This window comes from Meleagris gallopavo, chromosome 4 (genome assembly GCF_000146605.3).
Source record: "Meleagris gallopavo isolate NT-WF06-2002-E0010 breed Aviagen turkey brand Nicholas breeding stock chromosome 4, Turkey_5.1, whole genome shotgun sequence".
Classification (NCBI taxonomy): Eukaryota; Metazoa; Chordata; class Aves; order Galliformes; family Phasianidae; genus Meleagris; species Meleagris gallopavo.
The window spans coordinates 46,820,836-46,845,431 of NC_015014.2; the positions used below are offsets into that span (position 1 = coordinate 46,820,836).

Genomic DNA, 24,596 nt, shown 5'->3' on the forward strand with positions numbered 1-24,596 from the left:
AAGCAGCTTTCAGGGGTTTTATTTTTATTTATTCTTAATCCATTTATCATAGTGAATCTCTTGTCCACATTTGCATTATTCTGATGATAAATTTTTTTATTGCAATTGCCATCTTGCTCCAGTTATATTACTTATAGATGTCCTATTGAGAAAATTTTCCTCTATTTCTACTGAATCATCTCTTGCTCATGTTCCTCCTCAGGCTTCTCTTACACTGGATCTCACATACAAACTGTTTCCTTCAAGACACTTCAAAGCCTATTCACAGCCTTTTTTTTTTTTTTTCTCCCCTAAGAGGCCAATTCCTACCTGAGATCTCAACAGTTTCTGTTCACATCCTTTCAACTTTTCAACTTGGTATACCATATGCTTTCTCCCAGTCTGCCCCTTATACTTCAAATACACTTTCTATAAATGTCTGTAAAGCTTTTTTACTGTTTCTCATCATGTTCCTGCTTAAACTTTCTTTTCTCTCTCTCTGTGGAGGCTACAAAATGTGAACATTTAAACTTTTGTTGTGCTACTAACAGTTCCTACTGGTATTAGGTTCTCTATTTCCTGCAGTTTTTGCCCTCATTGTCTTTCCAGATCTTCACTAAAAAGATGGAAGGTATCAACTGGAACTAAAGCTAAACCAGTCAGTACTTTTCTCTTGCTTTCCCCCCTCAACTGCACAGACTGCTTGACTGCTCTGTTGTACAGTTTATTGTTATTTCTGATACCTTAATATCGCTCCAAACCCTTCCTGTCAGCTTCTGTTGTGGTTGTCTCTTGTGTCTGTAGCTGAGACAAGACACATTTAGTTATTTGTCTTGTACCTTTTATACTTAGGAGAGCATTGTTTGATTGTTCTTTGTTATTAATGCCTAATTCTTCTGTCCATATGGAAATGTGGGAGGCTGTATTCAAATTTTTTACTTATTCTATTGGCCTAGATTTGCAGTTTTGGAAAGAAAGGTAAAGGTTGCGCTTTGACTGTTAGAACTGCTTGAACGTCATCTAGAAACAGTCCTTGCAATGGCTCCTACAACATAGAATATTATTTCTTCCTTCTCTACTGCACTCTAGAGGAAAGCTACTGCCTTGGCCGGTGCCAGGATCTGGGCTGACTCTATGAAAACTTACCCTCTGTAAAAAGCTGAGCAATCTCATGAGCAAATCTCATGACCAGGATTTTTCTGTTCATATGTTCTGGGAAGTCCAGTTTGTCAAGTGGTGGAACTGTCTGGATGCCCTTTCCTACAGCAAGACCCCTAGGATTTTTACCAACGAAGTAAACCCATTTTTGGAAGAAGTTATTGTCCTGCTCCTTTGCTGATATATGTGTGAGTGAGTAGATAAAATAGCAGCTAGGAAATGCAATGCTCTTTTGCTGCTAAGTGAGTGTAACTTTGCTACCTGCTGATCTTGGTTTTAATTTTTTTTTTTATTCTGTTGTATAATTATAAATTTGGTCACGTTATTCCTGCTTATTTCAACCACTATGGAAAATCTGCATCTAAAACACTTCTTGTTGGACTATTTTAGAATGTGTTATTCAGTGGCATACAGTAAGTGCTGTGTGAGATTTCATTCTCTTGAAGAAGAGTATTGTCTCTTGCAGTGATTTATTCCCACAAGGCATTACGCACTTTTCCCTGGGGCCAGTAATTCAAGAGGCACTTTGACGAAGTTCTTAGCAGTTGCCATGTTCTTCTACCTTCATTGTAGCACATAGGTATTTGAAGGTTCCTGACTGCTTCAGCAACCAGAAAGCTGTTTAGAAGTGCTATTTCACGTAGGAACTCACTACAGGTGAGAACCAAACCCAGGTAATTGTCTCTCCTGGTTTTATCACCAATGTTGGGATTTTGGGATATGGCAGGAAAACCAGGGAAGCAAAAGACCAAAAAACTTTAACTGAATAACTGCAATTGATCTGGCTTTAAAGCGGTTCTACAGTACTGAATGGTGAAACCTTGTTTTTCAGACTTTGCAACTTGTTTGTGAGATGAAATTGTAGAAAACCGTGTATGCTTGAGTGCTGCTCAGCTTTGTTGCAGAAATTTTGTGTGGGATTAATTTTGACTGCTTGAGTCTCTCTTGTTACAAGAAGGTAGATGTAGGTCCAGAATTTAGAAAGTACAGTTAATTGAGTTGATAAATCACTCTTGACAGCCTCAAAGCCAAAGCCCTACTCCTTGTCAGTATTCGCTGCTGTGTTTTCAACATATAAGTAGTATTTTTGTCTCATTTTTCATTTCTGAGTTTCGGTTCTTTCTGTACTTAAATATTTTTTTATGAATAGCAGTGACTGAAATGTTCAAATTTCAATTGAAAAAGCAAAAAAGAAAAACTGAAAAAGCATCCCTTTTTGTACTGTTTTCAATGTGCAAATGTATATATAATATTTACTTCCACTTTTTATGCTCTCTTCAAATAGCCATAATCGTAGCTTATCAGCAGAGATTTTACTGAAGTGCTTTACTTACTTATCTAGCTAATTTTTTTACTAGTTAGCAAGATTTTTATTATTGTTTCTAATCTACAAAGCATTTAAGTAAATCTTGCCTTTTATTCATATTGTGGTTTGCATCTGTCACTTCACATTCAGAATGAGGACCGGATAAGCACAGATGCTAAATTATGGTGTGAAGAACAGTGGATTTCTTCTGTATTATGATTATGTAGGTCTCTGTACTCACCTTCTCTGGATATGATTTGTTGTATTTCCGCTTACCCTGTGTATATATTTTTATGGCATATTCCAGTGTGATTTTCTGCTCAACTATAATAATCTGACTGCTTAAAAGATTCTGGGAGCAGATGCTATATTCACCATATTTCTGGCAACCCCCACTTCTTTCACTACTATAGGATTATTAATCTAATACAGATGTTCTTATCAGAATCATTGAGATTCATCAGATATTTTTGATCTCACTGTAGGGTCCACGAGTGAACAAACTAAAATTGTTTACTAAACCAAGAAATTTTATTTTACTTTGGTCTCAACCACGGGGATCAAGTTCTGAAATCCTGGCTGAGCCTAATGAGGCTCAAAAATAATAATAATAATAATAATTAAAAAAAAATTAAGAACTTTTAAAGTAACCCATGAAGTAAAACAAACATTTTTAAGTTTTTGTTAAAAGAAGCCACATATCAAAGATAGCTAAGTATTTTAGTAAAGTACTTAAAAGCACTACATTGGTGTCCAGAGATATTTGGATATGGGAGAAGGTAAAGGTTATGAGAGCCTGTTGGCAGCTTTCTGGCAAGATGAAGATAAATTGGCTTGGTAGTTTACTTGGTTCTGTTCTTTTGGGAGAGCATGTGGATAACAGTGATTGTTTATGAATGTCTTTGCTGTCTAAACCTTTTAATCATCATACTTATCTGAGTCCTTGATATTAAATTGCATATCTTAATATAAAAACATGGTTTGTATAATGTTTTCTCTAGCTCTTAGTTCTTTTTTTTTTTTTTCTTTTTTCTTTTCTTTTTTTCCTCCTGCAGAATTCTGTCTTACTCTCATTACATTTCTGTTTTAGAAATTAGAAGATTGAATAGAATGAAGAAGGATGGGGAAAATATTATAGATCTTGTGTAACTGAATAAGATAAAGTCACTGCACAATTTGTAATTGAAATGAATTCAGGGCCTCCCTGTGAAACAAATTTCTGAATTAGTCTGTTGCATTCCAGGAAACTTAAGGTGTGGATCGGCTCTTATGGAGAAGCAACCGTAGGTTTCTGGCCAAAGAAGGAGGAAGAAGAGGATGTTTTTGTTGTTTTGTTTTGTTTTTTTTTAACCTCTGCAATTCACTGGTAATGATCTATATCATAGAACTGTAGCTGGGTAGTATTTCAACTCTGATTTTGGTGTTGGAGAAACTCATTGCATTTGTGTTTAGCCTGAGAAAACTGGGTCACTTTTTCCTGTTGTACAAATGTACTGCAGTTAAAAAGAACCAGGCAGCAACTAACCTACTCCTTCTCCACGGTTTTGCTGTGAAATATCAAATCAGCTGTGGGAATGCTAAACAAATATCCAAAAAAAATGGTTTTCTACTTTGTGCAATTTTTCCGTCCTTTTGATTTTATGTTGGAACTGGAGTGTTGTAGGTGCACTGAGATGTAACCTCATAGAATGATATCTGCCTCCCTTCCTTTCACAGCTTTCCAATAAAACAAAAAATCTAGTGGCCTATCTAATATTTGACTGTTACTGAACTGTACTCATCCTTTTGAGAAACTAAAGTTGAGAATTTGGTGTATTTCATACAGTAACTGTTCCTGCTCTATTTGATATAATTGCTTTTCCTTATTAATTCTTTCTCTCTGAGACTATACACCTGCTTGTCAATATTCACTGACTGTTCACTGCCTGTCCCCTTAATGTCATTCTCTGATTAGTCACTGCGTTCTCAGCCTTTGGAGTTTGTTATTAACTTTTAGAGAGGACAGAGATGAAGGAGGATTGCAGTTATCTGGAAATAATTAGGCAGGTGGGCTCTTTATGCCAGCTGTGCAAAAGAGTTCGGTGATCTAATCAGATGCCAAATATGAGCTAACATGTGCAATGTTTATTGAACCCTGTGAGGCTGAATATGAATAAGCACACATTTTGCTCTGGCTGTGACTAATGCACCCATAGATTGATTTCATTTTATTCTGCATGGATGTTTTATGATTAGTTTCATTTGAAAGAGAGATTAGTAAACCAATTTTTATGGTTACGGAATGCGATTGAATGGTGAGCTTTATAAGACTAATAAAAGTAGTGATAAGTGTTAAATTTAACTTTTTCTAAGAAAATGAGAAAAGCAAAACAGTTGCTCAGAAAGACAGAAGAAAATTGTATTTTCTGATGTGCTGTTGTTCTTGTTAATATGGTGTGTAAACAAAGATAATGCTTTTGTTCATCTAGTTTTGGAGACAAAATACTTCCTTAGTGTAGTCATTTTTCTACCACATTTTGAACAAATTTTCAGAGTCCAGATTTTCCCTTTTTATTAGAAAATATGAATTGTTTTTTAGGAGCTGCAGATTTAAGGGAATTTATTGTATAAATCCATTAAACCTTAAAGCTTCAGGTCCATTTCAAAACTTGATCTTCAAAAAGCATACAGCTTTCTTAATTATTCCCTTTTCAGATTTTTGCTCTCAGGTATCTACACTGCCATGGCTGCATGCTGACAGACTTACGACTTACTTAAGCCTCATTTTCCCGATCATCCTGTAATGTGTACCAGTGCTTGGATGCTGTACAAGGTCTGTTTGGACCCATAACACCTGTTCCTCTTTGTGAAGGAACTTTTGTTGAGAAAGGAATCTGAGTCCCATCCTCATGTCTTGAATGTCTACATGTGATAACAACATGCATATGCTTGATGTTTATGCTCAAGTTCACTTGAGTGAATGATAGTATAGATGAAATGAGCCAAGAGTGTGAGATAGTTAGGCAAAGGATATATGCTGACTAAAGGATGTACTAGGGATCCTCAAAGACAGCAAAGTCTCAGCAAGGCATAGGACAAGTAGGTATGCTGAAAAAGTAGATAGTTATGTCCAGTAATGTAGATATTAGAAGTAGAATAATTGCTCTTGAGTGAAATCAGAGAGCCAGAAGTTTTGAGTCTTTCAGGTGGGATGAATGAGTAGGATTATGCCTTTTACTGGGTGAACTCTGAGGGAAGAGGGTCTACGTGCTTTTTTCAACTTAGAAATGGAAGACCATTCCAGAGTCGTATCTCTGTTGATACAAGGCTAGCAATTGGACCTATTGTTATGCATTCAGCATAGGAAAAGACTAGTTATTAATATTATGATATCGAATTATTATGTATCAGATTATTTTTTGGAGCATAGAAAAATGGTTAATGAAGGATTTTAACATTTCCTGTTTTCTTTGTGTTTTTTTTTTTCCTTTAAAATGTTATTTAAACAACTTTTAATACATGGTTCTGATAACAGCTTGCACATTTAATACTGAAAGGTAAGAGAATCCAAGCATTTGGGTCTACTGGGGCTGTTCCTTTGCTTTGCTCATTCAAAATCATCAAGCTCTTCTTCCTTTTTTATCTTTATTTGATAGGGTTGTTGGTATTCTGTGGTAGCCTGAGTTTTCTTGCCCTGGGTGTATTTGACTGTAATGACACTTTGATATATTTCTTTTTCTCAGACAATGCAGTGCCACTGTGAATTTGCTGCCTAGAGTAGCACCTTCAGACAGCCTGCTCTTATCATACATTTGGTTGTTTCTGTTGATATCACTCACTGATTTTCTCTCCTATTTTCTTATTGTTAAGGCAACAAGTAAATCTTTGTTCATGTTGCTTCATTTAAGTCTATTAAATTACTTCTTTAGCACACTGTCTTGTGTATTCATTTACAAAAGACTAAGGCAAATTTCCTTTCCAGTTGTAACCTGCAGATGAATACAGAAAGGAAGATGTTGAGGATAAACATGCTCTGGGTTTTCACTGGTGTCTTGAAGATATTTTTATGCAAATAAAATAATCAAGGACTTGTTTTGACCCGCAGAAACTTCTCTTGATGACAAAGTCTGTCAAGGAGTAAGCAAAGTTTTAGAATGAAGTTATCTCCAGGATGCATTTTTGATTAGTCCTTTTGTTCCCTTGTCTTACTGCTGTTTGCCTGATACACCCACTATATTTTCTTTGCAAGTCATTGAGTTATGATAGTTTGTGTGAAAGAGAGAGCAGAGGCAAGCCTTACTCTTGCATATCTATTATATTCCATATCTTTTCTTTTCACACCCAGATAAGTGAGAAAATGGAGAGAGATTTAAGCAGTCCTGGTATATCTGCCTTTGCACTTCTGAAGGATGGAAATTTCACAAATTTCCTGGGAGATAGCTGCTAATATTTGCAGAAATGAGAGAGGTACCTATAACTCATATAGCTGCATACTGTGGCTATTTAAAAATAAAATGAGCAATAAACACTAATCCAATCAGCAAACCCTTTTACTTTAATTGCATTCTAATTTCATTGCATCTACATTAATTGCATTAAAAGTCAGAATTGGCTATCTGCAGTGTGCATTTTTATTGTCCAAATTAACTAGTAATGCATCCTTTGGCTCACACCAGCACTGTCTCCCTCTCTCTTCTCCCCTCACAGGTGACAGGGAGCAACCAATGCAAGGTGTGTAAGTCTGGCCTTCAGTGATTTTTTTTTTTTCCCTGTGGACTGAGTTCTCAGAGAAGATACTGAGTTGCTCATAGGAGGTTTCATGTGATAGCCATGTAGGAGAGATCTGCCACCATACAGAGTGGCTGTTTCTCTTAACATCAGTCATGATCCGGAGCTGAGACAAATGCTACAGAGTTTAGTTTGCTGCTTTGCTCCCTTATTTTGCTCCTATACTGAGCAACAAATGTTGGATTCTTTGCAGATGAGATGAAATATTGTTTTTCAGTGTTTAACTCCTTTGTCTTTAACGGTCTCATTAAAATCTTTGATTTGCCACTATTTTGACCATGAAATATACTGAGGAATATACTGACTTTGTATCAGAAAATAATTTTCCTCAGCCTCTAATAAGTGAAGTGAAATTGCATTAGGGAAATTTCCCTTCTGACTGTGTATACTTTTGTGTACTTTCCGGTGAATATGTGAGGTTGATGGTCAAGTTATTTCTGCAAGCAGTGATATTTACTTCTTGCATATACATGAATTTTTCAAAGTCTGAAATTTAGTCAGTGGGTGTGTTTCATTTTTGTCAAAATACAGATGGGCAATGTTGAAGATGATTATAGCTTTCTTGAAGGATCTACAGATGCATGTTGTGAAATTCAAGGGGGAAAATATAAGAAATGAATTTTATTTGCTTTTGAAGAGATGATAAATCTATGTCTCTAGAAACTTGGCCTAGCCTAGAAGAACGAAGGTTGTTAAATCTGCGTCTATTTCCCCCAGTGTGATTGTGTGAGGACTGCAAAGTTACAACAAGATCCTATCAGGCCTCCTCTTCGGCTAAACAGCATGTCTCAGGAGAGTGGAGATAGAGGCAGAAGGCTATATGTGCCTTTCCTTAGTCTACTACAGGCTGCTGAGTGCAATATAAATAATAATAAAGAGAATAGAAGAGATAGCCTTTGATTTATACCTGAGTTGAAAATTTCTGGCTTGCAGGCTTTGGTAAATGTGTACATAGATATTGCTTCTCTGTTTTTAGGAATACACCATAGATATTATATTTGCCCAGACTTGGTATGACAGTCGTCTGAAATTTAACAGCTCAATGAAAGTCCTTATGCTTAATAGCAATATGGTTGGAAAAATTTGGATTCCAGACACTTTCTTCCGGAACTCAAGGAAATCTGATGCCCACTGGATTACAACTCCAAATCGCTTACTTCGAATCTGGAGTGATGGAAGAGTATTATACACTCTAAGGTGGGTCCTTATTAACTAAGTAGAAAAGATAGAAGTGGTATGTGTGAATACAAAAATAAATATGAATCGAGTATCTGAAATTTCCTTTGTTGTTGACCACAGGAGTTTGCAGAGAGTTTGCTAAGATGGAAAAAAATGATTTGATAATGAAAAGTATTAAATAAATATTATTGAAATATTGAAATATATTGCCCAGAATACTGATTAAATACAGTAGCAAATTTTAATCCCTTTTTAGGCATAAACAAGGTTTAAGGAAAAAAATACCAACGGAGTTGTATTCTGTAACTAAGATGTCACAAACCCGAGTCATAAATTGTTTCAAAGACTTTCTATTTTAAGCAGTTAATTGTCTAATTTTCACCAAATTATATTCTGTAAGTAAAAGAGGAATACTTCAAGCAATAAAAATAATAAAAGAGCTTGATTAAAGCTAAGGTCCAAGTTCTGCATATACTACTTTCCATGTTTACTCTTACAAGTTATTAAAATCTACAAATCTGTTCCTCCAAATTAGGCTTGAGCAAACATGTTGGTAGTAATTCTGCTTGGCAAATGACGGATGCTTGGGTTAATTTTAAATATACCATCTAGGCTATCTGCACTGATCTCTGAGTCACTTAACAAACAGTTCTTGAATAGCTGTAGTCTACAGAAAGCATTTTAGGATAATCTTTCAGTTTTTCTTATTAAGCACATCTAAGAAATCTTGAAATAAATTAGAAGCTGATAGACAAGTAGCATGTGCAAAAGATGACATATATCTGACCTTTTTAAAAAATCAAACAGTAGCAACTTTTTAGTTACTTACATTTAGTTACTTACACTGCTTTCATCTACAGACTAGTAGCACTGTATGAGCAGTGTGATGCTCTCTCAACAGAATAACTAAGAATTATTGTGCTGAAGTTTCAGCTTTGAATTGCAGTGAGCTGGAAATGAAACAGCAAAACTGGATATTCACCTGGCACTGCAACATGCAAACATCTGTGTAGATGAAGATATGATCTGAATTCAGCCTAAGGTGGAATAACATTCAGAGTTCATATTGGAATAACACTGAGTTCATATGTTGGTGACTGAAGAAAAATAACTGGATTTGACAGTGCTCCAAGTTCTTTGGTTCCTATGTACTACCACTCTTTCCCCATTGTTACTTGAGGGAGAAGACATGATGATTCTTTTATGTTCAGCTGCTCAGTAGGTTCAGTACGCTCAGTAGGCCCGCTGAGTCTATTGTGAGGTTAGACCTTGATTTTTCTATTGCACTCATCAGAGATTCCAAATCTGGTTGCACCGCCTATAATAAAAGCTAGGCTTTGTTTTCTTTTTCTTTAAGAGTTTGACCATCCAAAGATTGAAAATGGAAAACTAAGACAATATGTGCATATATTGGGAAATTTGGAAATTTGGAAAATTTGAAGGGCACTCCCAGAAGGATGCAAGTGTCTTGCTTGGACTTGGGGCTTTTTTCTTTCCCAATGTATGGCGAGAACTACAGTTTTCTTTAAAATCCACCTTGTTTAGAAACACTTTGGAAGTCTGTGATAGTATTTTCAAAAGATACAACTGATTTTTTCTGTTATTTAAATGCTAGACTAGTTCTAGACTTTTTCTAAAATATATGCTATCTACTTGAAAGATCTGTTTGATATTAGACATTGAATGAGCAGAAATGTCAAGATTGTTCTTCATTGTTTTTCTTCTTACACAAATATAGAGCAGGCCTCATGTTACCATTTATGTATATATATGGATGCATATATATTTATATAAGTTCGTATATAGCCATCAGATATAAGGATGTCAAATGCCATGAGACTTTGCAAAACATTCTTTAAAAAACTTAATTTTATTGCTGTGTTTGTCTTCCCTCCTTGTCCTGCCTTTAACCTTTCCCTTTTACTTTTTCTGGTAGAAAATTAAGAGATTACCAATCAATTAGCATTTTTTTAAATGACTTGATATGGCAATTGAAATGACACAAGTCATCAGGTTGCATTTGATAATTTTGTTCTGTGGAGATGACGTTGGATACCCTTTGCTGATACACAATTGGATATGCATAACATCCATTAATTGGCAAAACTGATTTCTGTGCATGTGTTTATTATCTAGTCTGAAGTGTCTAGATGCATGAATATAATCTTTATTTTGTTCTTATTTTCTAATTAGACTGACAATTAATGCTGAGTGTTATCTTCAGCTTCATAACTTTCCTATGGATGAGCACTCCTGTCCACTGGAATTTTCAAGCTGTAAGTACAATGCTTTGTTTTTTTTTTCTCTTTACAACCAGGCTTTAAATTTCCTTAAAATACAGCAACAAGAGAGCAAGTAATTACTTTTTGAAGCCTTGAAGTGAAGGAAAAGATCTATTTATATTTTGCTTTGATTTATTGCGTTATTTATTGCATAATTAAATGCAATAATGAATGAGTTGAATTACATGCATTTCATTTAGTTGCAACTTTAAAAACCATTGTATTGCTAAGGGGCGTGATGCAACACTCATTCCAGTTAATAGGAATCTTAGGAATCTATTGCCTTGGAAGAACTTTATTTTTTATGCCTGTCAGACTTGCCAGCTTTGAATTGGTTCCATGTGTTATACTATGAGGAAAATTAAGATCTGCCTTCTTCAGCTTGATCTTGTAAATGCTCAGTATGAACATGCCTTCTCCTTTCAGTGGGATGTATTTTTGCAAGCAAGAAACATAACTTTCAGGCTTATTTTTTTTAATATATTAAAAATAAAATACTGTTCCTAAGAGTATTGTGCTTTTGCTAGCAAAAGAATCCCAAACCAACTGAACATAGCTAAACAATTTATTCTTAAATGTGAAACCTAAAAGGCAATGAAATCAAACTTGAGTGAATCTTCTTAAATGAATATTTTATTTAATGCTTCCTTCCTGAATGCTAAATGAACTTTCGTAGGTCTGTCAATTAAATACAAGTGAGCTTTACTTGATTTCATTCCTGTTTTTGTGCTAGATAATGTGGTTCAACATGTGAGGCACACAAAAATCAAGAAGGCTGTAATTCCAGATGGATTACTGAACAATGAATCGGGTCACAAAAATCCATACTGAGGAATAGAAATTTTGTCATATTGTATACTCGGAAGTATATGTACTTTTAAGCTCTTTGTGTTTTTTTTAAAGCTAAAGTATATTGCATTCACGCATTAATGCATAGTGGTGATTCTGAGTTGTTTTTTCATTCTTAATTCTAGAATATTGTGCAGATATTTCCTAAACAATTGTATTTACAAAACTTTAGGCTGATCTTAACAGTGAGGCTTAAAATTGAGGCTAGTTATTTTGCTATTAAATTTTAGATAGATACAGTGGATTATAGATTTTCTTGCTCTGCGATTCCCTTTATATACAGCCATTGTTTCATTTCCAAACAACTTCAGAGATCACAATATATGCTTTGAAATTTGCTGTGGCTAGAGTCTTGATTTGTTGTTTTATTCTAGATGGATATCCCAGAAATGAAATTGAATACAAATGGAAGAAAACCTCTGTTGAAGTGGCAGATCCGAAATACTGGAGATTGTACCAATTTGCGTTTGTAGGGCTGCGAAATACAACTGAGATTTCTCATACCCTATCTGGTAAGGCAAAGTGTTATGCATTTTGGCATTTATTATCTATGTGCAACAAAACTAACAGATATAATCCAAGATTATTATTGTTTTCTTAATTCATAGGTGATTATATTATTATGACAATCTTCTTTGATCTCAGCAGACGTATGGGATATTTTACTATCCAGACGTACATTCCTTGTATACTCACAGTTGTTCTTTCATGGGTGTCATTTTGGATTAACAAGGATGCAGTTCCTGCAAGGACATCTCTGGGTAAGGATGCTTGTTGTCACCCTTGAGGGTTCTGGAACAGGAATACAAATTTGCAGTGAGCACTGGATTAATTGAATTAAATGATTGTGACCATTGGTCATCCTTTCTATTGAGTTACTAGGTTAAGAGTAGGAGAATCATGCTGTGGTGTCACAAGAGAATTTAAGGGAGGGAGTGTTTATAATAGGAGCCTGGAAATCTTAGGCTTCTGTGGTGATATAAGACAAGGGGAAAATTTTCATGCTTAAAGAGAGTAGGTTTAGGTAAGATTTACAGCAAGAGTGATGAGGCACTGGAATAGGTTGCCCAGAGATGTGGTGGATGCCTCATCCCTGGAGCATTTCAAGGCCAGGCTGGACAGGGGTCTGGGAAACTGGATCTAGCTGTGGATTTCCCTGTTCCTTGCAGGGATGTTGGTCTAGATGACCTTTAAAGATCTCTTCCAACTTTAAGGATTCTGTGATCCAAGCCTTGTGGATTCACTATTTCTTACGTAAATATTTATATTTTTTCTTCTATGTTATATTTCTGTCATCTCCAGGGATGGCAATATGGCAATGATTAGTCTGAGAAGTATGATTAAACTTCACTTAGCATTATGGAGCATACTACACAGGGGAAAATTATGAAGATGTGTATTGTTTTTGTTCTGTTACTGTTGCTTTAAAATTTTAGTGTGATTTTTGTTTGTGCCTTTTTTTTTTTAAATGAAGTAAATTATTTTGCTCTTTTAAGGACAAGAAAGAATATTTGCAACTGAAGTTGAACTTCAAGGAGTTAGGCATGTAACTTATAAAAGCTTAAATTGCTGTCCTTCAGGACCTTGTTTTTATTACAGATATTATTTTAATCTTGCAAGTTCTTCTGTTCTATAATTCAGTGTTACTGTCAAACTTGGCTGACCTGATTACTGTGGCTCTGGCCTCCTATGTTTGACCACTTGGGAATCATGTATTGCCTTGGCGAAGTGTCAGATAGAGACGTGTGAAGGGCATAGGATGCACACAATCAACTCTCAGAGTAGTAGTGACAGTTTTCTGATTTTTTTATGTGTAAATGCTCAAAAGTCAGTGTTTGGCAAATTATAGGGTAACTATTCTCACATGCAGATTTTCTAGTACAGAAAAAGAATTTACCAGTCAAAAAGATGTGATTTTAGAGGATGGGGGAAAGACTGAGAGATTAAGAGAAGAAAGCCAACATTAATTTAAGCTAGAAGTTGTGTTAATTCAAGTTTTTCTCCCATCTACAAAATAAAGAGGACTGGGAAAGTCCATGTCATCTTTCCTTTTCTTGGAACAGAATTCAGTACGGTGGGTATCACCTCCAACCTGGAGACTGTGTTGAAGCCTGGTATACTGAAAATTCTTGATAATTTTTCTTGCGTGCATGTTGAAGGATCCTGGTAGATTGGCTTTCCAATGTATAAGGTGATTAAATGCATTTTAATATCTGAGTATGCAAAGAAATACCTAAGTGATTCTCAAAAGGATCTAGTGGGAGAAAAGCATTTAAAAAACTCTGTGATTATCTGCATGCCCTTTTTCTTAGTTTCTTTGAGAAATCTGTTGCAAAATCACCAGTGTTTTCCTACTGTACTATAAGCTAATAGCAACTCCCGATTCCATGCTTTGACTGGAAAGACATAGCCATAGACTATTGTCACACTTCACTTTTTTTTTTCCAGTAAGCCTAGACATATAAGTAAAATTATTATTTTTGTGTTCAAGTATTGCACTCCAAAGGAAAGGTCACATCCTAATTTTGAACTACTAGGAAAAAAAGCCTACAGCATAGCTTACAAGAAGGAAGCATTAACATCTTCTAAATATTAAACCAGTGAAGAGTGGTACAGTTAAGACACTAAACATGATGCCAATAAGGCCAGCTTGTTCATTTAATTAACTTGTATGTGAATTAAGGCACAACATTAAAAATATATTTAATAATTTAGAGAATGAGACACGAAAGGCCATGAAATTCATTTAATTTGACCTACTACGTGTCATAAGCAAAGAGTTGAGAAAATTATTCCTTTTTCTAATACTTTTAAAATTAGTTTTTAAAGTTATTTATATATAATAAATCTTTTTCTGTTTGTGTGGTTTCGTATATTTTAAACTTTCAAGAGCCAGAGGTCTTTTATCTGTTTATAAAATGTATGTGTTTATTTGTGCCAGTTTGTCTATTGTATCTGTTGTATGTATGCTTTCTTTAAAAGTTTTATAAAATTACAAAAACTTTATCAGTGTCTTGATTTCTTCAGGGTGTGCTGAAAATTAAAGGAATTTAAACTAAAGTGTTAAACTTAATGTGTCACAGTCACAGAATTATAAGGCAGGAAGGAACCTCTGAAGGCCATCTAGTCCAACCCCACAGCATAGCTTCCTACAGTAGGTAGCTACCTAACAAGTTGGTGTTTACAAAGATGTCATGATGGACAACTTCACTTCTTGAGCTTCCTGAAGCTTGCCAGCAGCCCAGGGACGCACCCCATGCTGGGTTACACAACCAGCCACCTTCTGTATGATCTAACAGTGGCCTCTGGATCCATAGGGATGGCTTCTTGCAATAGCACTGCTGTCTGTGGATGTGATCTAAAGTGAATTCTGTTGTGCCTCAGTTCTTGTATGCCTTATGAATGAGCTATTGACTAATGAGGATTTTTTTTGTCTGTGAAAATATGTTTGAATTATTAATATACTCTCCTTTTCCCCCTCTGTCTCCTACTTTCCTTGTTAAATAGGTATTACAACGGTGCTGACCATGACAACATTGAGCACAATTGCCAGGAAGTCACTTCCAAAAGTCTCCTATGTGACAGCAATGGATCTTTTTGTCTCAGTTTGCTTCATTTTTGTGTTTGCTGCCTTGATGGAATATGGCACCTTGCATTACTTTACTAGCAACAGGAAAGGGGACAAAGGAAAAGATAAGAAGGCAAAACCTAAGCCATCAGTAAGTTTAGTCAAATGATTAAGAACCAAAAACATGAAATTTGTTCTTTATTGGTTGGGAGTTTATATTCACTTTCTGTAAGACTATTAACTTGCAAAATTTCTGGATCATTACATTCATAAGTGAATTAAAATATATGAGCCTAATTTAGAGAGTCTTTATAGATAATTTTCCATGCTGTTCCCAAGCCCTTGGTGCTTCTTGAGCTGTTTGTGGAGCATGTGTCAGTAAAGGTAGTACTATTTGGGCTTAATGTTTCTGAAAAATCTTTTTTGTTCGTTTGCTCTAATGTTTCTAGTAAAATGATCCTCCTTTGTTCACAATTTGAGCTTTGTATGGTATGAATCCTCACAAATCCTAGGAATAAATATTCCATCTAAGAGATTTTCTCTACATGCAGTAAGAATACTGGAATTTCTGAAGAATCTGTCAGCATGAATATTTAAAATTCATGTTTATATTATTAAAGCATTTAGAAAAAGGCGTTAAATAGGTTTTTCATTGGAAAACTAGAGGCTTGATAGTAATCTTCTTTGGGAAAGAATAAGAGGAAGGACCAATGCTGTAAAGCCCTTTTTCCAGATCATTTCATCAACTAAGAAGTTGTATAATTAAATCATATTAGTTGACTTTCCTGGGTGAGGGCTGAATGTTGCCAATATACAATCAAGCAGATGATGAAATAAAATAACAAATAGGCATCTACTTAAAAGCAATGAGTTTGTAAATTCAAAACAAATTTCATCTGAAATTTTATGTTATGTAAAAACAAGACCTGTTTGTAATGTCTCAAATACAGCAGCTGTTAGTATTGTCAGTATTTTATCATGACTGAAAAGAATAATGAGGCCCTTTAGGACGATAATTAACTCCCTAGGTCATCATGTCTAAGAAGTGTTGAAACAGCAGAGTGTGTGAATTTTCCTCTGGTAAAAATACTTATTAAAGGAAGTTAGACTATTAAAAAATATGGTGGATACTGCACAGCTGTAACACCATCTCCTCAAGATTTGGTGGTAAATTTCCCCACAGGAATAAAGTTATTCCTTTACTAGAGATCTGCATACTGGTCAAAGTAATTCCCTAGAAGTGGGACAACTGGTCCCTAAAACATACAAGGATTGAAATGATATGGCTTCTTGCTTTTTATATATTTTTCTTTGTCTATCATGTATAATTATATGAGAAATTATTTTCTAAACTCCAGTAGCAAGATTTGTTAATTATTTCACTGTAAACTCACTTCCTTACTTCCTCTGACTGCATCATTTCTAAATGTTTTTATTCATTACATGGCAAAATATGGAGATTCAAGAAAAGAGAGGAGAAAATGTAAGAGTAGTATTAATGTAACTACCATATTTTAGTCTGAAAATTTTAGAAAAGATGTCAAAGGTGAAAAGGGACTGGAAAAATGATAGTACAAGAGGATAATAGAGTAGTCTAAAAAGGCTCTGGGGTTTAGAATTTAAAACAAGGATAAATAAGGAAACAGAATATATTTTTGAATACTTGGGAAAACAGGGATGATGTATAAAGATCCACAAAGAAACAAAATAATAAAAGGAGGAAAGATGGGCAGTGATAATGCAGGAAAAGGGAAGGCAAAAAGTCATGAGAAAGGTGAAAGCAAGTAGTTTATGTACTAGGCAATAACGAACCCAAAATATTTCTGTGAAAATTATTTATGAACGTTAGCACCTATTTCAATCAGTTTGAACTGAATTTCAGGAGGTTGTTACGCACATGGAATGTAGAAGCAAGAATTAAGAGCTAAAATAATGATTTTTACTGACTTTCATGGCATTCTCCTAAGGTGTTTTATGTATTAATGTATGGGCTGGGCATATTGTTTAGCGATTTACCCTCAGAGGGTTAGGCCTGTGTAGGGCCTGTGGATCAGTCTCTAAAACTTCACCAGAGATTTTGTCCTAATGCCACTAGCTTGCCTTAGTGAAATTTTATTTTCTAGAAAAACATCCAATCTGATACTACAGATTCCAAATGATGGGAAAGCTATCATTCCCTTGGTAGTGATAATTATATCCTTCCTAAACACTTATTTATGACCCAATTGTCAAGCTTTGACTTACTTCAAAATGTTCTTTTGTGTCATGTAGATGGGATCATCTAACCCTGTCTGTATAACTAATTATCTAGTATTCCCAATCTCCAGCACAACCCAGTTTTCACCATGGCAGGTGGGAAGCATTCATGATCTTCTGCCCGCATGAGCTAATTGCATAGACTAGTTCAGAATTTGCAAAACTCCTCATGTTATTTTCCTCTAACATTTGAATTTCTGTATATTGTACTGAAGAATCTGCTTACATTGGCCCTTGCTGTGGAATTGTATGGGATTATTTAATTTGAAGGTAAAACAAAAACACGTTTTTCCTTTTTTTTCTTTTTTTTCTTAAGAAACCATCTGCAATTGCTGTTCGACCTGGATCAACACTAATTTCAATTAATAACATTAATCATCTCCCTGAACGTGATGATGATTATGGATATGAGTGCCTAGAAGGGAAAGACTGTGCTAGCTTCTTTTGTTGTTTTGAAGACTGCCGCACAGGATCTTGGAGAGAAGGAAGAATACACATTCGTGTTGCAAAAATTGACTCCTATTCTCGAATCTTCTTTCCAACTGCCTTTGCATTGTTTAATCTCGTTTATTGGATTGGGTATCTTTATCTATAAATTTTACTGGCTAGACAAACTCAGAAAAGAACTGAACAGACATTAATGTTTTTCAGAGAATGGTCAAAGTTTAGATCTGATCTAAAATTACTAAAATTAGATATTTTTAAAATTTGAAACAAGATGTTGATATAGTCTCCCTCTTGTGATTAACAATAGAAATGATATCAGTATTTTGACATGAAAATTGAAAAATTAACTCTTAAAATTTAACTTATCTATACACACAGCTACTTTTGTCCAGGTCTAACAAAATACACAGATGAGAGACTAAGTTGTTGAACTGGACAGTCAAATCTTTAAATTTTAATTCTAAATGACAATACTGATAAATTTTGTAGCATCTCTTACAGTTTAACATAGAAAGCCTTAATAAAATGGGACTAGTTATTCTCATCCATTTCATGTATAAGATGATAATTTTTATTAATTCTTGATTTTTAAATAGCTGATAAAAGTTAAAAACACTTCTATTTTTCAACTAGACTTTTACTCTCTGCAGTATGTTAAAAAGAATGATATCATAGTTAATCTCATTCATATTTACACAAAGTGCAGAGATGAGAGCAACAAATGGTTTTATCACCAAAAAGCCCACAGAGGTATTTCTGAGCTTGTCTTATCCTGGCTATTGATGTAAGCTTTTGGCTTTCAGCCTTTGATTATGACATTTATGACATTTATGTCTGTGCTCCATCTGCTGTTATATCACTGTGGTGTGTTCCTCAAAGTTCTCCAAGAAGGCTACAACTTTAAAAATTCCTACCTATTTGCCATTGCTCTAATTTCATGGAAGCCAAATGTTGGATAATTGATTATGGCCATTCAGATAATCTTTTCACATCCTCTCCATTTCCCTCTCCTTTGTCTAATTCATACTCAGGGACAGAGAAGGAATTATGCTCAACAGACTTTGTATCATCAGAATTAGGAAGAATCCTTTGACAGTGCTACAGGCTTGTGTTAAAATCCACTGTGCTAAATCTCCATCCCTAAGGGTAAAATTTGTGACCTGGTATGCTTTGCATACAGTACAGTTTTGTATGTTCTGCTTGTTACTGCGTATGTTACTCATTGAACCAAGTCAAGTCAGATTTACTGATACTGTGTTCTGGATTGCTGTATAATTACCTCCTTGACATATACAATTCCATCAGAAAAAAAAAAAGTAGTATATTTCTAAAGGAAAAGCCCTTTTACAGGGATCACGCAATAATTCCTATGTATTGCAGATCTTCCTCCATAATGGGATATATCCCCTCAAAAACATAGAATTGTTTCTCCAGTCTGTAATGAGAGTTCCTGTTTGCTTTGGTAGGAATATTTTGGTAGTAGTAGTCTTTCTGGGTGGACTTCTCTGTGTTGACTATTGCTGACTTGCAGCATTTAGTATCTCATTTCTATTTTTGTGGAAAAATGTGATCTTTCCTCCTTCCTCAGAAAGAAACCAGTCTCAAGTGAGCTTGCAAAAATCCCTGTAAAATTAAGATATGTGTTAACTAAAAGTCAGAATTACACAGAAGACCTTACAGATCTTTAAAGAGGATTAATGGGATTAAAATTTGGCTGTAGATGAAGATGTTTGGAGATAAATATATGATTAATGGTTAATGATAGAAAATGATACGTGGAAGTACACCCTCCCCACATACACTCTCACACACAAATTATTTCTGTTAAATGTGCTCCCTCCTGATTTTTTTCTCAGAAAAAGAACTAGAGTATTATCATATATAAATTGATACAAACATAAAAAGATATGACAAAAGTGAAATGTTGCTGCACTGTTCAGTTCCAAAGTTTAATAAAGAATGCAAAATTATCTGCAGTGATTCTGGAGGCAAGTGTTACTGAGAAGATCCCATTTTAATGCAAGCTTTATTTCATTATTTAGCAAACAAAATATGAAAGTGGTTGAGAGAGTCTGAATGTCTGCTGTTGAGGTTGGCAGATGTTATTTGTTGCATGACCTTGCTGAGCAGCAACTTCTTCTGACTGTTAGTCTGAGAGTAGAAGTGCAACAACACTAACAATGCTGATGCAATAACTTATTGTTTCTTTATAGTCTCATTTTCAGAAAATGTTCAGTACAATGGAAATATGCCAGTTTTAATTCCGTAGCGCAGTGTGATGCTTTTTGACAGCACACTAAACACATTCCTTTGTAGGAAGGATGAAGGTGGCTTCAGTAGCAGTATGTTGAATGTGTACTTGAAAGGCAGTGTACTTGAAAGGCAATCTACTTGCTACGCAATACAGGATCCAATTTTTTTGAGCTCCTGACTTTCATTAATTCACCTTTAAACAAAGGGAATTTGAAAGAGCTTGGCACTTTACAAGGGAAATACAAATTTCACAGCACATCCAGTTAGTTCTTTCTATTCATCTGGTTGTCAGTTACCAATCAGCCTCCAATGATTTAACTGGAAAACAGAAAATATCCCAAATTGGCAAGGGATGGATAAGAAGTCTTTCATCACAAATTTCTATTAAACAATGTATTAGATTATTAAAGGTATTGAATGTTGTGGCTGTTTAGTTTAGAGATAAACTTGCTTCTGTCTGTTGATAAACTTTTCTTTGTATTTCATTTGTTTCTGATTATATCATTTCACTTTCCCATAGTATTGTGAGTGCAAATTGAAATGGGAATGCAGTGAACTGTAACTTGGCATGTAATAAATGTGCTGTTTTAGTCCTATGTGTTTTCTTTGTAGTCTGCAGGTAAACAATTCCAAGAAATCAAAGTGATTTAAAAAAAAAAAAAAAAAGCAAGAAACAGAGACTGTGGTTACTTAGGCTTGGATGCTGCAACCATTTTTCAAACCTACTTGAATAAAATTTCATTTACTGATAACTGGGATTACAATATTTGGGTCATATTATTCTGACCACTACTGTGTTAAGGACGTCCTTAAACCTATTCCTAGTCAATATTGTAATACAGCTAGAATTCAGAAACGCATGTGTTTATGTCATGTCATAGAGACTGATCTTATCCTGAATTGATGCCATTAACGCATGCTTAATTTACATTAATTTCAGTAATGGGTGTTCAGTAGCTCAAATGATTGAGCATCAAGGATGGGAACCAGAGCCTCTTCAGTAAAATATTTTCTCATTGAAAGAAAAGGACATAGAGGAAAAATTTCCAGAAAGGTAGAGAGGGGAGAAACAAGTCTGGAGAAATTTTATACTGCACAAATTGCCAGCATCTCCTGAAATGTATTACTTAAAAAAAAAAAAAAGAAGTTGTTTCCTTGATATTTCTATTTTTGTGTTCCCCACTTGTCTGTTTTAGTAGTGAGTACAGCTCAGTGTGTTGTTTTTGGTAAGTTTTTGTCTATGACTGTTCTCACTGATTTTCAGTGCATGTCTTATGTGTCTGAGTGCATCTGCTTAATGTACTAACAGTGGCGGTGCAACCAAAGCATGAGCTCTGGGTAGCATATTTTATATTCACACACTGATGTGCTTCAAAGGCTTTAACCTTATCCAGTTTTCTGGCATTCAGATACACACGTTTGTGTAAGACTTTGAAGGAGAATCACCTCCAACAGAGTTCTTATAATTTTGTGATTTATTTAATATGCTAGTAAAGGATTTGTTTAAAATTGGTATCTGAACTCTGCAATCTGTAAGCACCCTTGGCCTTTCAATTGAAAGCCCAACAGGAGTCTGGATTTCAATATTTATCTGCATAATGTAAGATATATTTTATTTAATTTTATCAATCACCATTTCTGTTTACTGTTTCCACATAACTGAGGATTAATGCAAATACATGCAATTTACATTAAAAAAAATCATTTTTATAATTTTGTTTTAAAGTCATTGCAGTTCTCCTCAGTTATATTAAGTGTTCATCATTTCATTTTTTCTTAAGTATAATTGTATTTTGTGGTGACTATAGTACTGAAAATAGTAATCAAAATAGAATTCCTCAGCAAGACTACAGCTTATTAGAATCTGAAACCAGGAATTAGAAAGAACAACTATGCTTTTATTTCTGAAAAAACTCAGTGAAAGTCCATGTGGCCCTCTGAACAAGGCACAGGGAAGACTGTCTCACTGAGAAAGACAAAATGTTAGGCAGGGTGTAGAAAAGACCTATCCATTTTTTCAGAGCAGAAGCTTGTTTCCCAAGTGGTTTAAGTCAAGAAATGATCAATCTGTTCTTCAGTGGTCTCTTCTGTCTCACTTGTGCCAGCAAAAGCAATTGTAAAGCCTTGTTTTAGATGAGCCAAACTTGAAAAATATGTTTTATTGTACTTTTCCCTATGTTAATATTTCAGTCAGATGGATAGGCTCATCTGATTGCTGATACACTCGATCATTTGTTCTCCTCCAAGACAAGTGGTTGAAGCTTGTAGATGGAGGCAGAAAGGATGACTTCTTGTGATGGACGTATTTCATTCAGTTGAGAACTGCTGTGAAGATAGTGGGGAAAAAAAAATTGGGATGGAGGTGATTCCAGAATCCAGTTCTATGGATCTGACTAGGGAAGTCATCCTGCCCCTGTACTCGGCATTGGTGAGGCCTCACTTCAAGAACTGTGATCAGCTTTGGGCACCTCAGTACAGAAAGGACATTGAGGTGCTGGAGCAGGTCCAAAGAAGAGCAGCAAGGCTTGTGAAGGGCTTGGAGAATATGCCCTAAGAGGAGAGACTGACGGAACTGGGGCTGTTTAGTCTGGGGAAAAGGAGGCTGAGGGGAGAACTTATTGCTCTCTTCCAATATCTGAAAGGTGTTTAGCAAGAGCACGGTTGGTCTCTTCTCACTGGTGACAGGTGACAGGACAAGGGGAAATGGCCTTAAGTTGCACCAGGGTAAGTTTAGGTTGGATATCAGGAAACACTTCTTTACAGAAAGGGTGGTTGAGCACTGGAATAGGCTCCCCAGGGAGGTGGTTGAGTCACCATCTCTGGCTGTATTTGGATGTGGTGCTTGGGACATTATTTAGTGGAGGGTTGTTAGGGTAGTATGGTTAGGTTGTGGTTGGACTCTATGATCTTTAAGGTCTTTTCCAACCTGAGAAATTCTATGATTCTATGAATGACTTATATTTAGTTAATCTATTTCTCAATGGTATTTGTGACTGCTCAAGATTTTCCTGCTACATAATTATTGTATTATAAGAAACCAGATGAGGTTTAACAAAAGCAAGTGTAGAGTCTTGCATCTAGGGAGGAATAATTGCATGCACCGGTACAGGCTGGGAGATGACCTGCTGGAGAGGAGCTCTGCAGAGAGGGACCTGGGTGTCCTGGTGGACGACAGGTTGGCCATGAGCCAGCAGTGTGCCCTCGTGGCCAAAAAGGCCAATGGCATTCTGGGGTGCACTAAAAAGAGCATGGTCAGCAGGTCGAGGGAGGTGATCCTCCCCCTCTACTCTGCCCTGGTAAGACCTCATCTGGAGTACTGTGTCCAGTTCTGGGCTCCCCAGTACAAAAAAGACAGGGATCTCTTGGAAAGAGTCTAGCGGAGGGCCACAAAGATGGTGAAGGGCCTGGAGCATCTCCCCTGTGAAGAAAGGCTAAGTGAATAGGGTCTATTTAGCCTTGAGAAAAGAAGGCTGAGAGGGGACCTGATCCAGGTCTATTTAAGGCGTGGGGGCAGATTCTTTTCAGCTGTGTGTGGAGACAGGACAAGGGGAAACGGCCAGAAACTGCAGCATAGGAAGTTCCGCACAAATGTGCACAAGAACTTCTTTACGGTGAGGCTGATGGAGCAGTGGAACAGGCTGCCCAGGGAGGTTGTGGAGTCTCCTTCTCTGGAGATATTCAAGACCCGCCTGGACACCTGTTTGTGTGATCTGCTGTAGGGAACCTGCTTTGGCAGGGGGGTTGGACTCAATGATCTCTGGAGGTCCCTTCCAACCCCTACGATTCTGTGATTCTGTGTAATTACTATTAAAGTGTATTTCCTGTACATTCACTACTGACTAAATGAGAAACAGACAGTTATCTTGAGTGACTGTTGAATAGCATATTAGATAGAAAATAAAAAATCAGGTTAAATTTGAAAAAGGTTATAAAAATGTTTGAGTATTAATTTTAAAAGACACTGAGAGCTAGCACTCAATGTGTTTACAAGTGCTGTAGCCCTTGAGGGCTACAAAATTTTGGAACGTAAACCTGACCCTGAATTAGACCACTGAGTCCCTTTCTCCTTCAGGGAGTGGGAAGGTTGATTATAATCACATCAGGTGGGATCCTGTATATCCACTGTTCTACAAGAATGCTGGTAGCAGTTTCTTGTTAAAACAATGAGAGATTTCTGCCTGCTAGACTATGATTTGAAACTGCCTACTTTTCTACAGCAGGTGAATCTGAGCTGTGACTTCCAAAATGATAGGAAAACATGAAAGGTACAGGACTTTATCTCTGCCCAGGTACATTCTCATGGAGCTGATGTAATGTTACAAGGCTCTGAGGTGTTCCCTGTATGATACAGTAGGAGAATTTAGATTGCTCTCCTGGGCAAAGTGTCCAAAATTGATCACAGATAAATTGTGCATTCTGGTTTGGATCTGGTATGATGTTAGTGAGAAGTTAGAGCTATTTGAGCTAGGCAGCTATCTAAAACTGTAATAGACTGGAGGATCTATGCCTTTTATCTATGGGCAGATGTTGCCCACTAGAAAATCTACTTTTT

The 24,596-nt window shown here is 35.8% G+C and overlaps 1 protein-coding gene across 1 annotated transcript in view; it reads left to right on the forward strand.

The window, feature by feature from the left end:
- GABRG1 (gamma-aminobutyric acid type A receptor gamma1 subunit) overlaps positions 1-19,107 on the forward strand; it is a 50,194-nt gene extending 31,087 nt beyond the window's left edge. The window contains exons 4-9 of the mRNA XM_010710219.2: positions 8,187-8,407; positions 10,583-10,665; positions 11,895-12,032; positions 12,129-12,281; positions 15,028-15,239; positions 17,661-19,107. Of these exons, the coding sequence (XP_010708521.1) occupies positions 8,187-8,407; positions 10,583-10,665; positions 11,895-12,032; positions 12,129-12,281; positions 15,028-15,239; positions 17,661-17,939 (1,086 nt within the window). The 3' untranslated portion in view covers positions 17,940-19,107. The remainder of the gene's footprint in view (positions 1-8,186; positions 8,408-10,582; positions 10,666-11,894; positions 12,033-12,128; positions 12,282-15,027; positions 15,240-17,660) is intronic.
- The last annotated feature ends 5,489 nt before the right edge of the window (positions 19,108-24,596 follow it).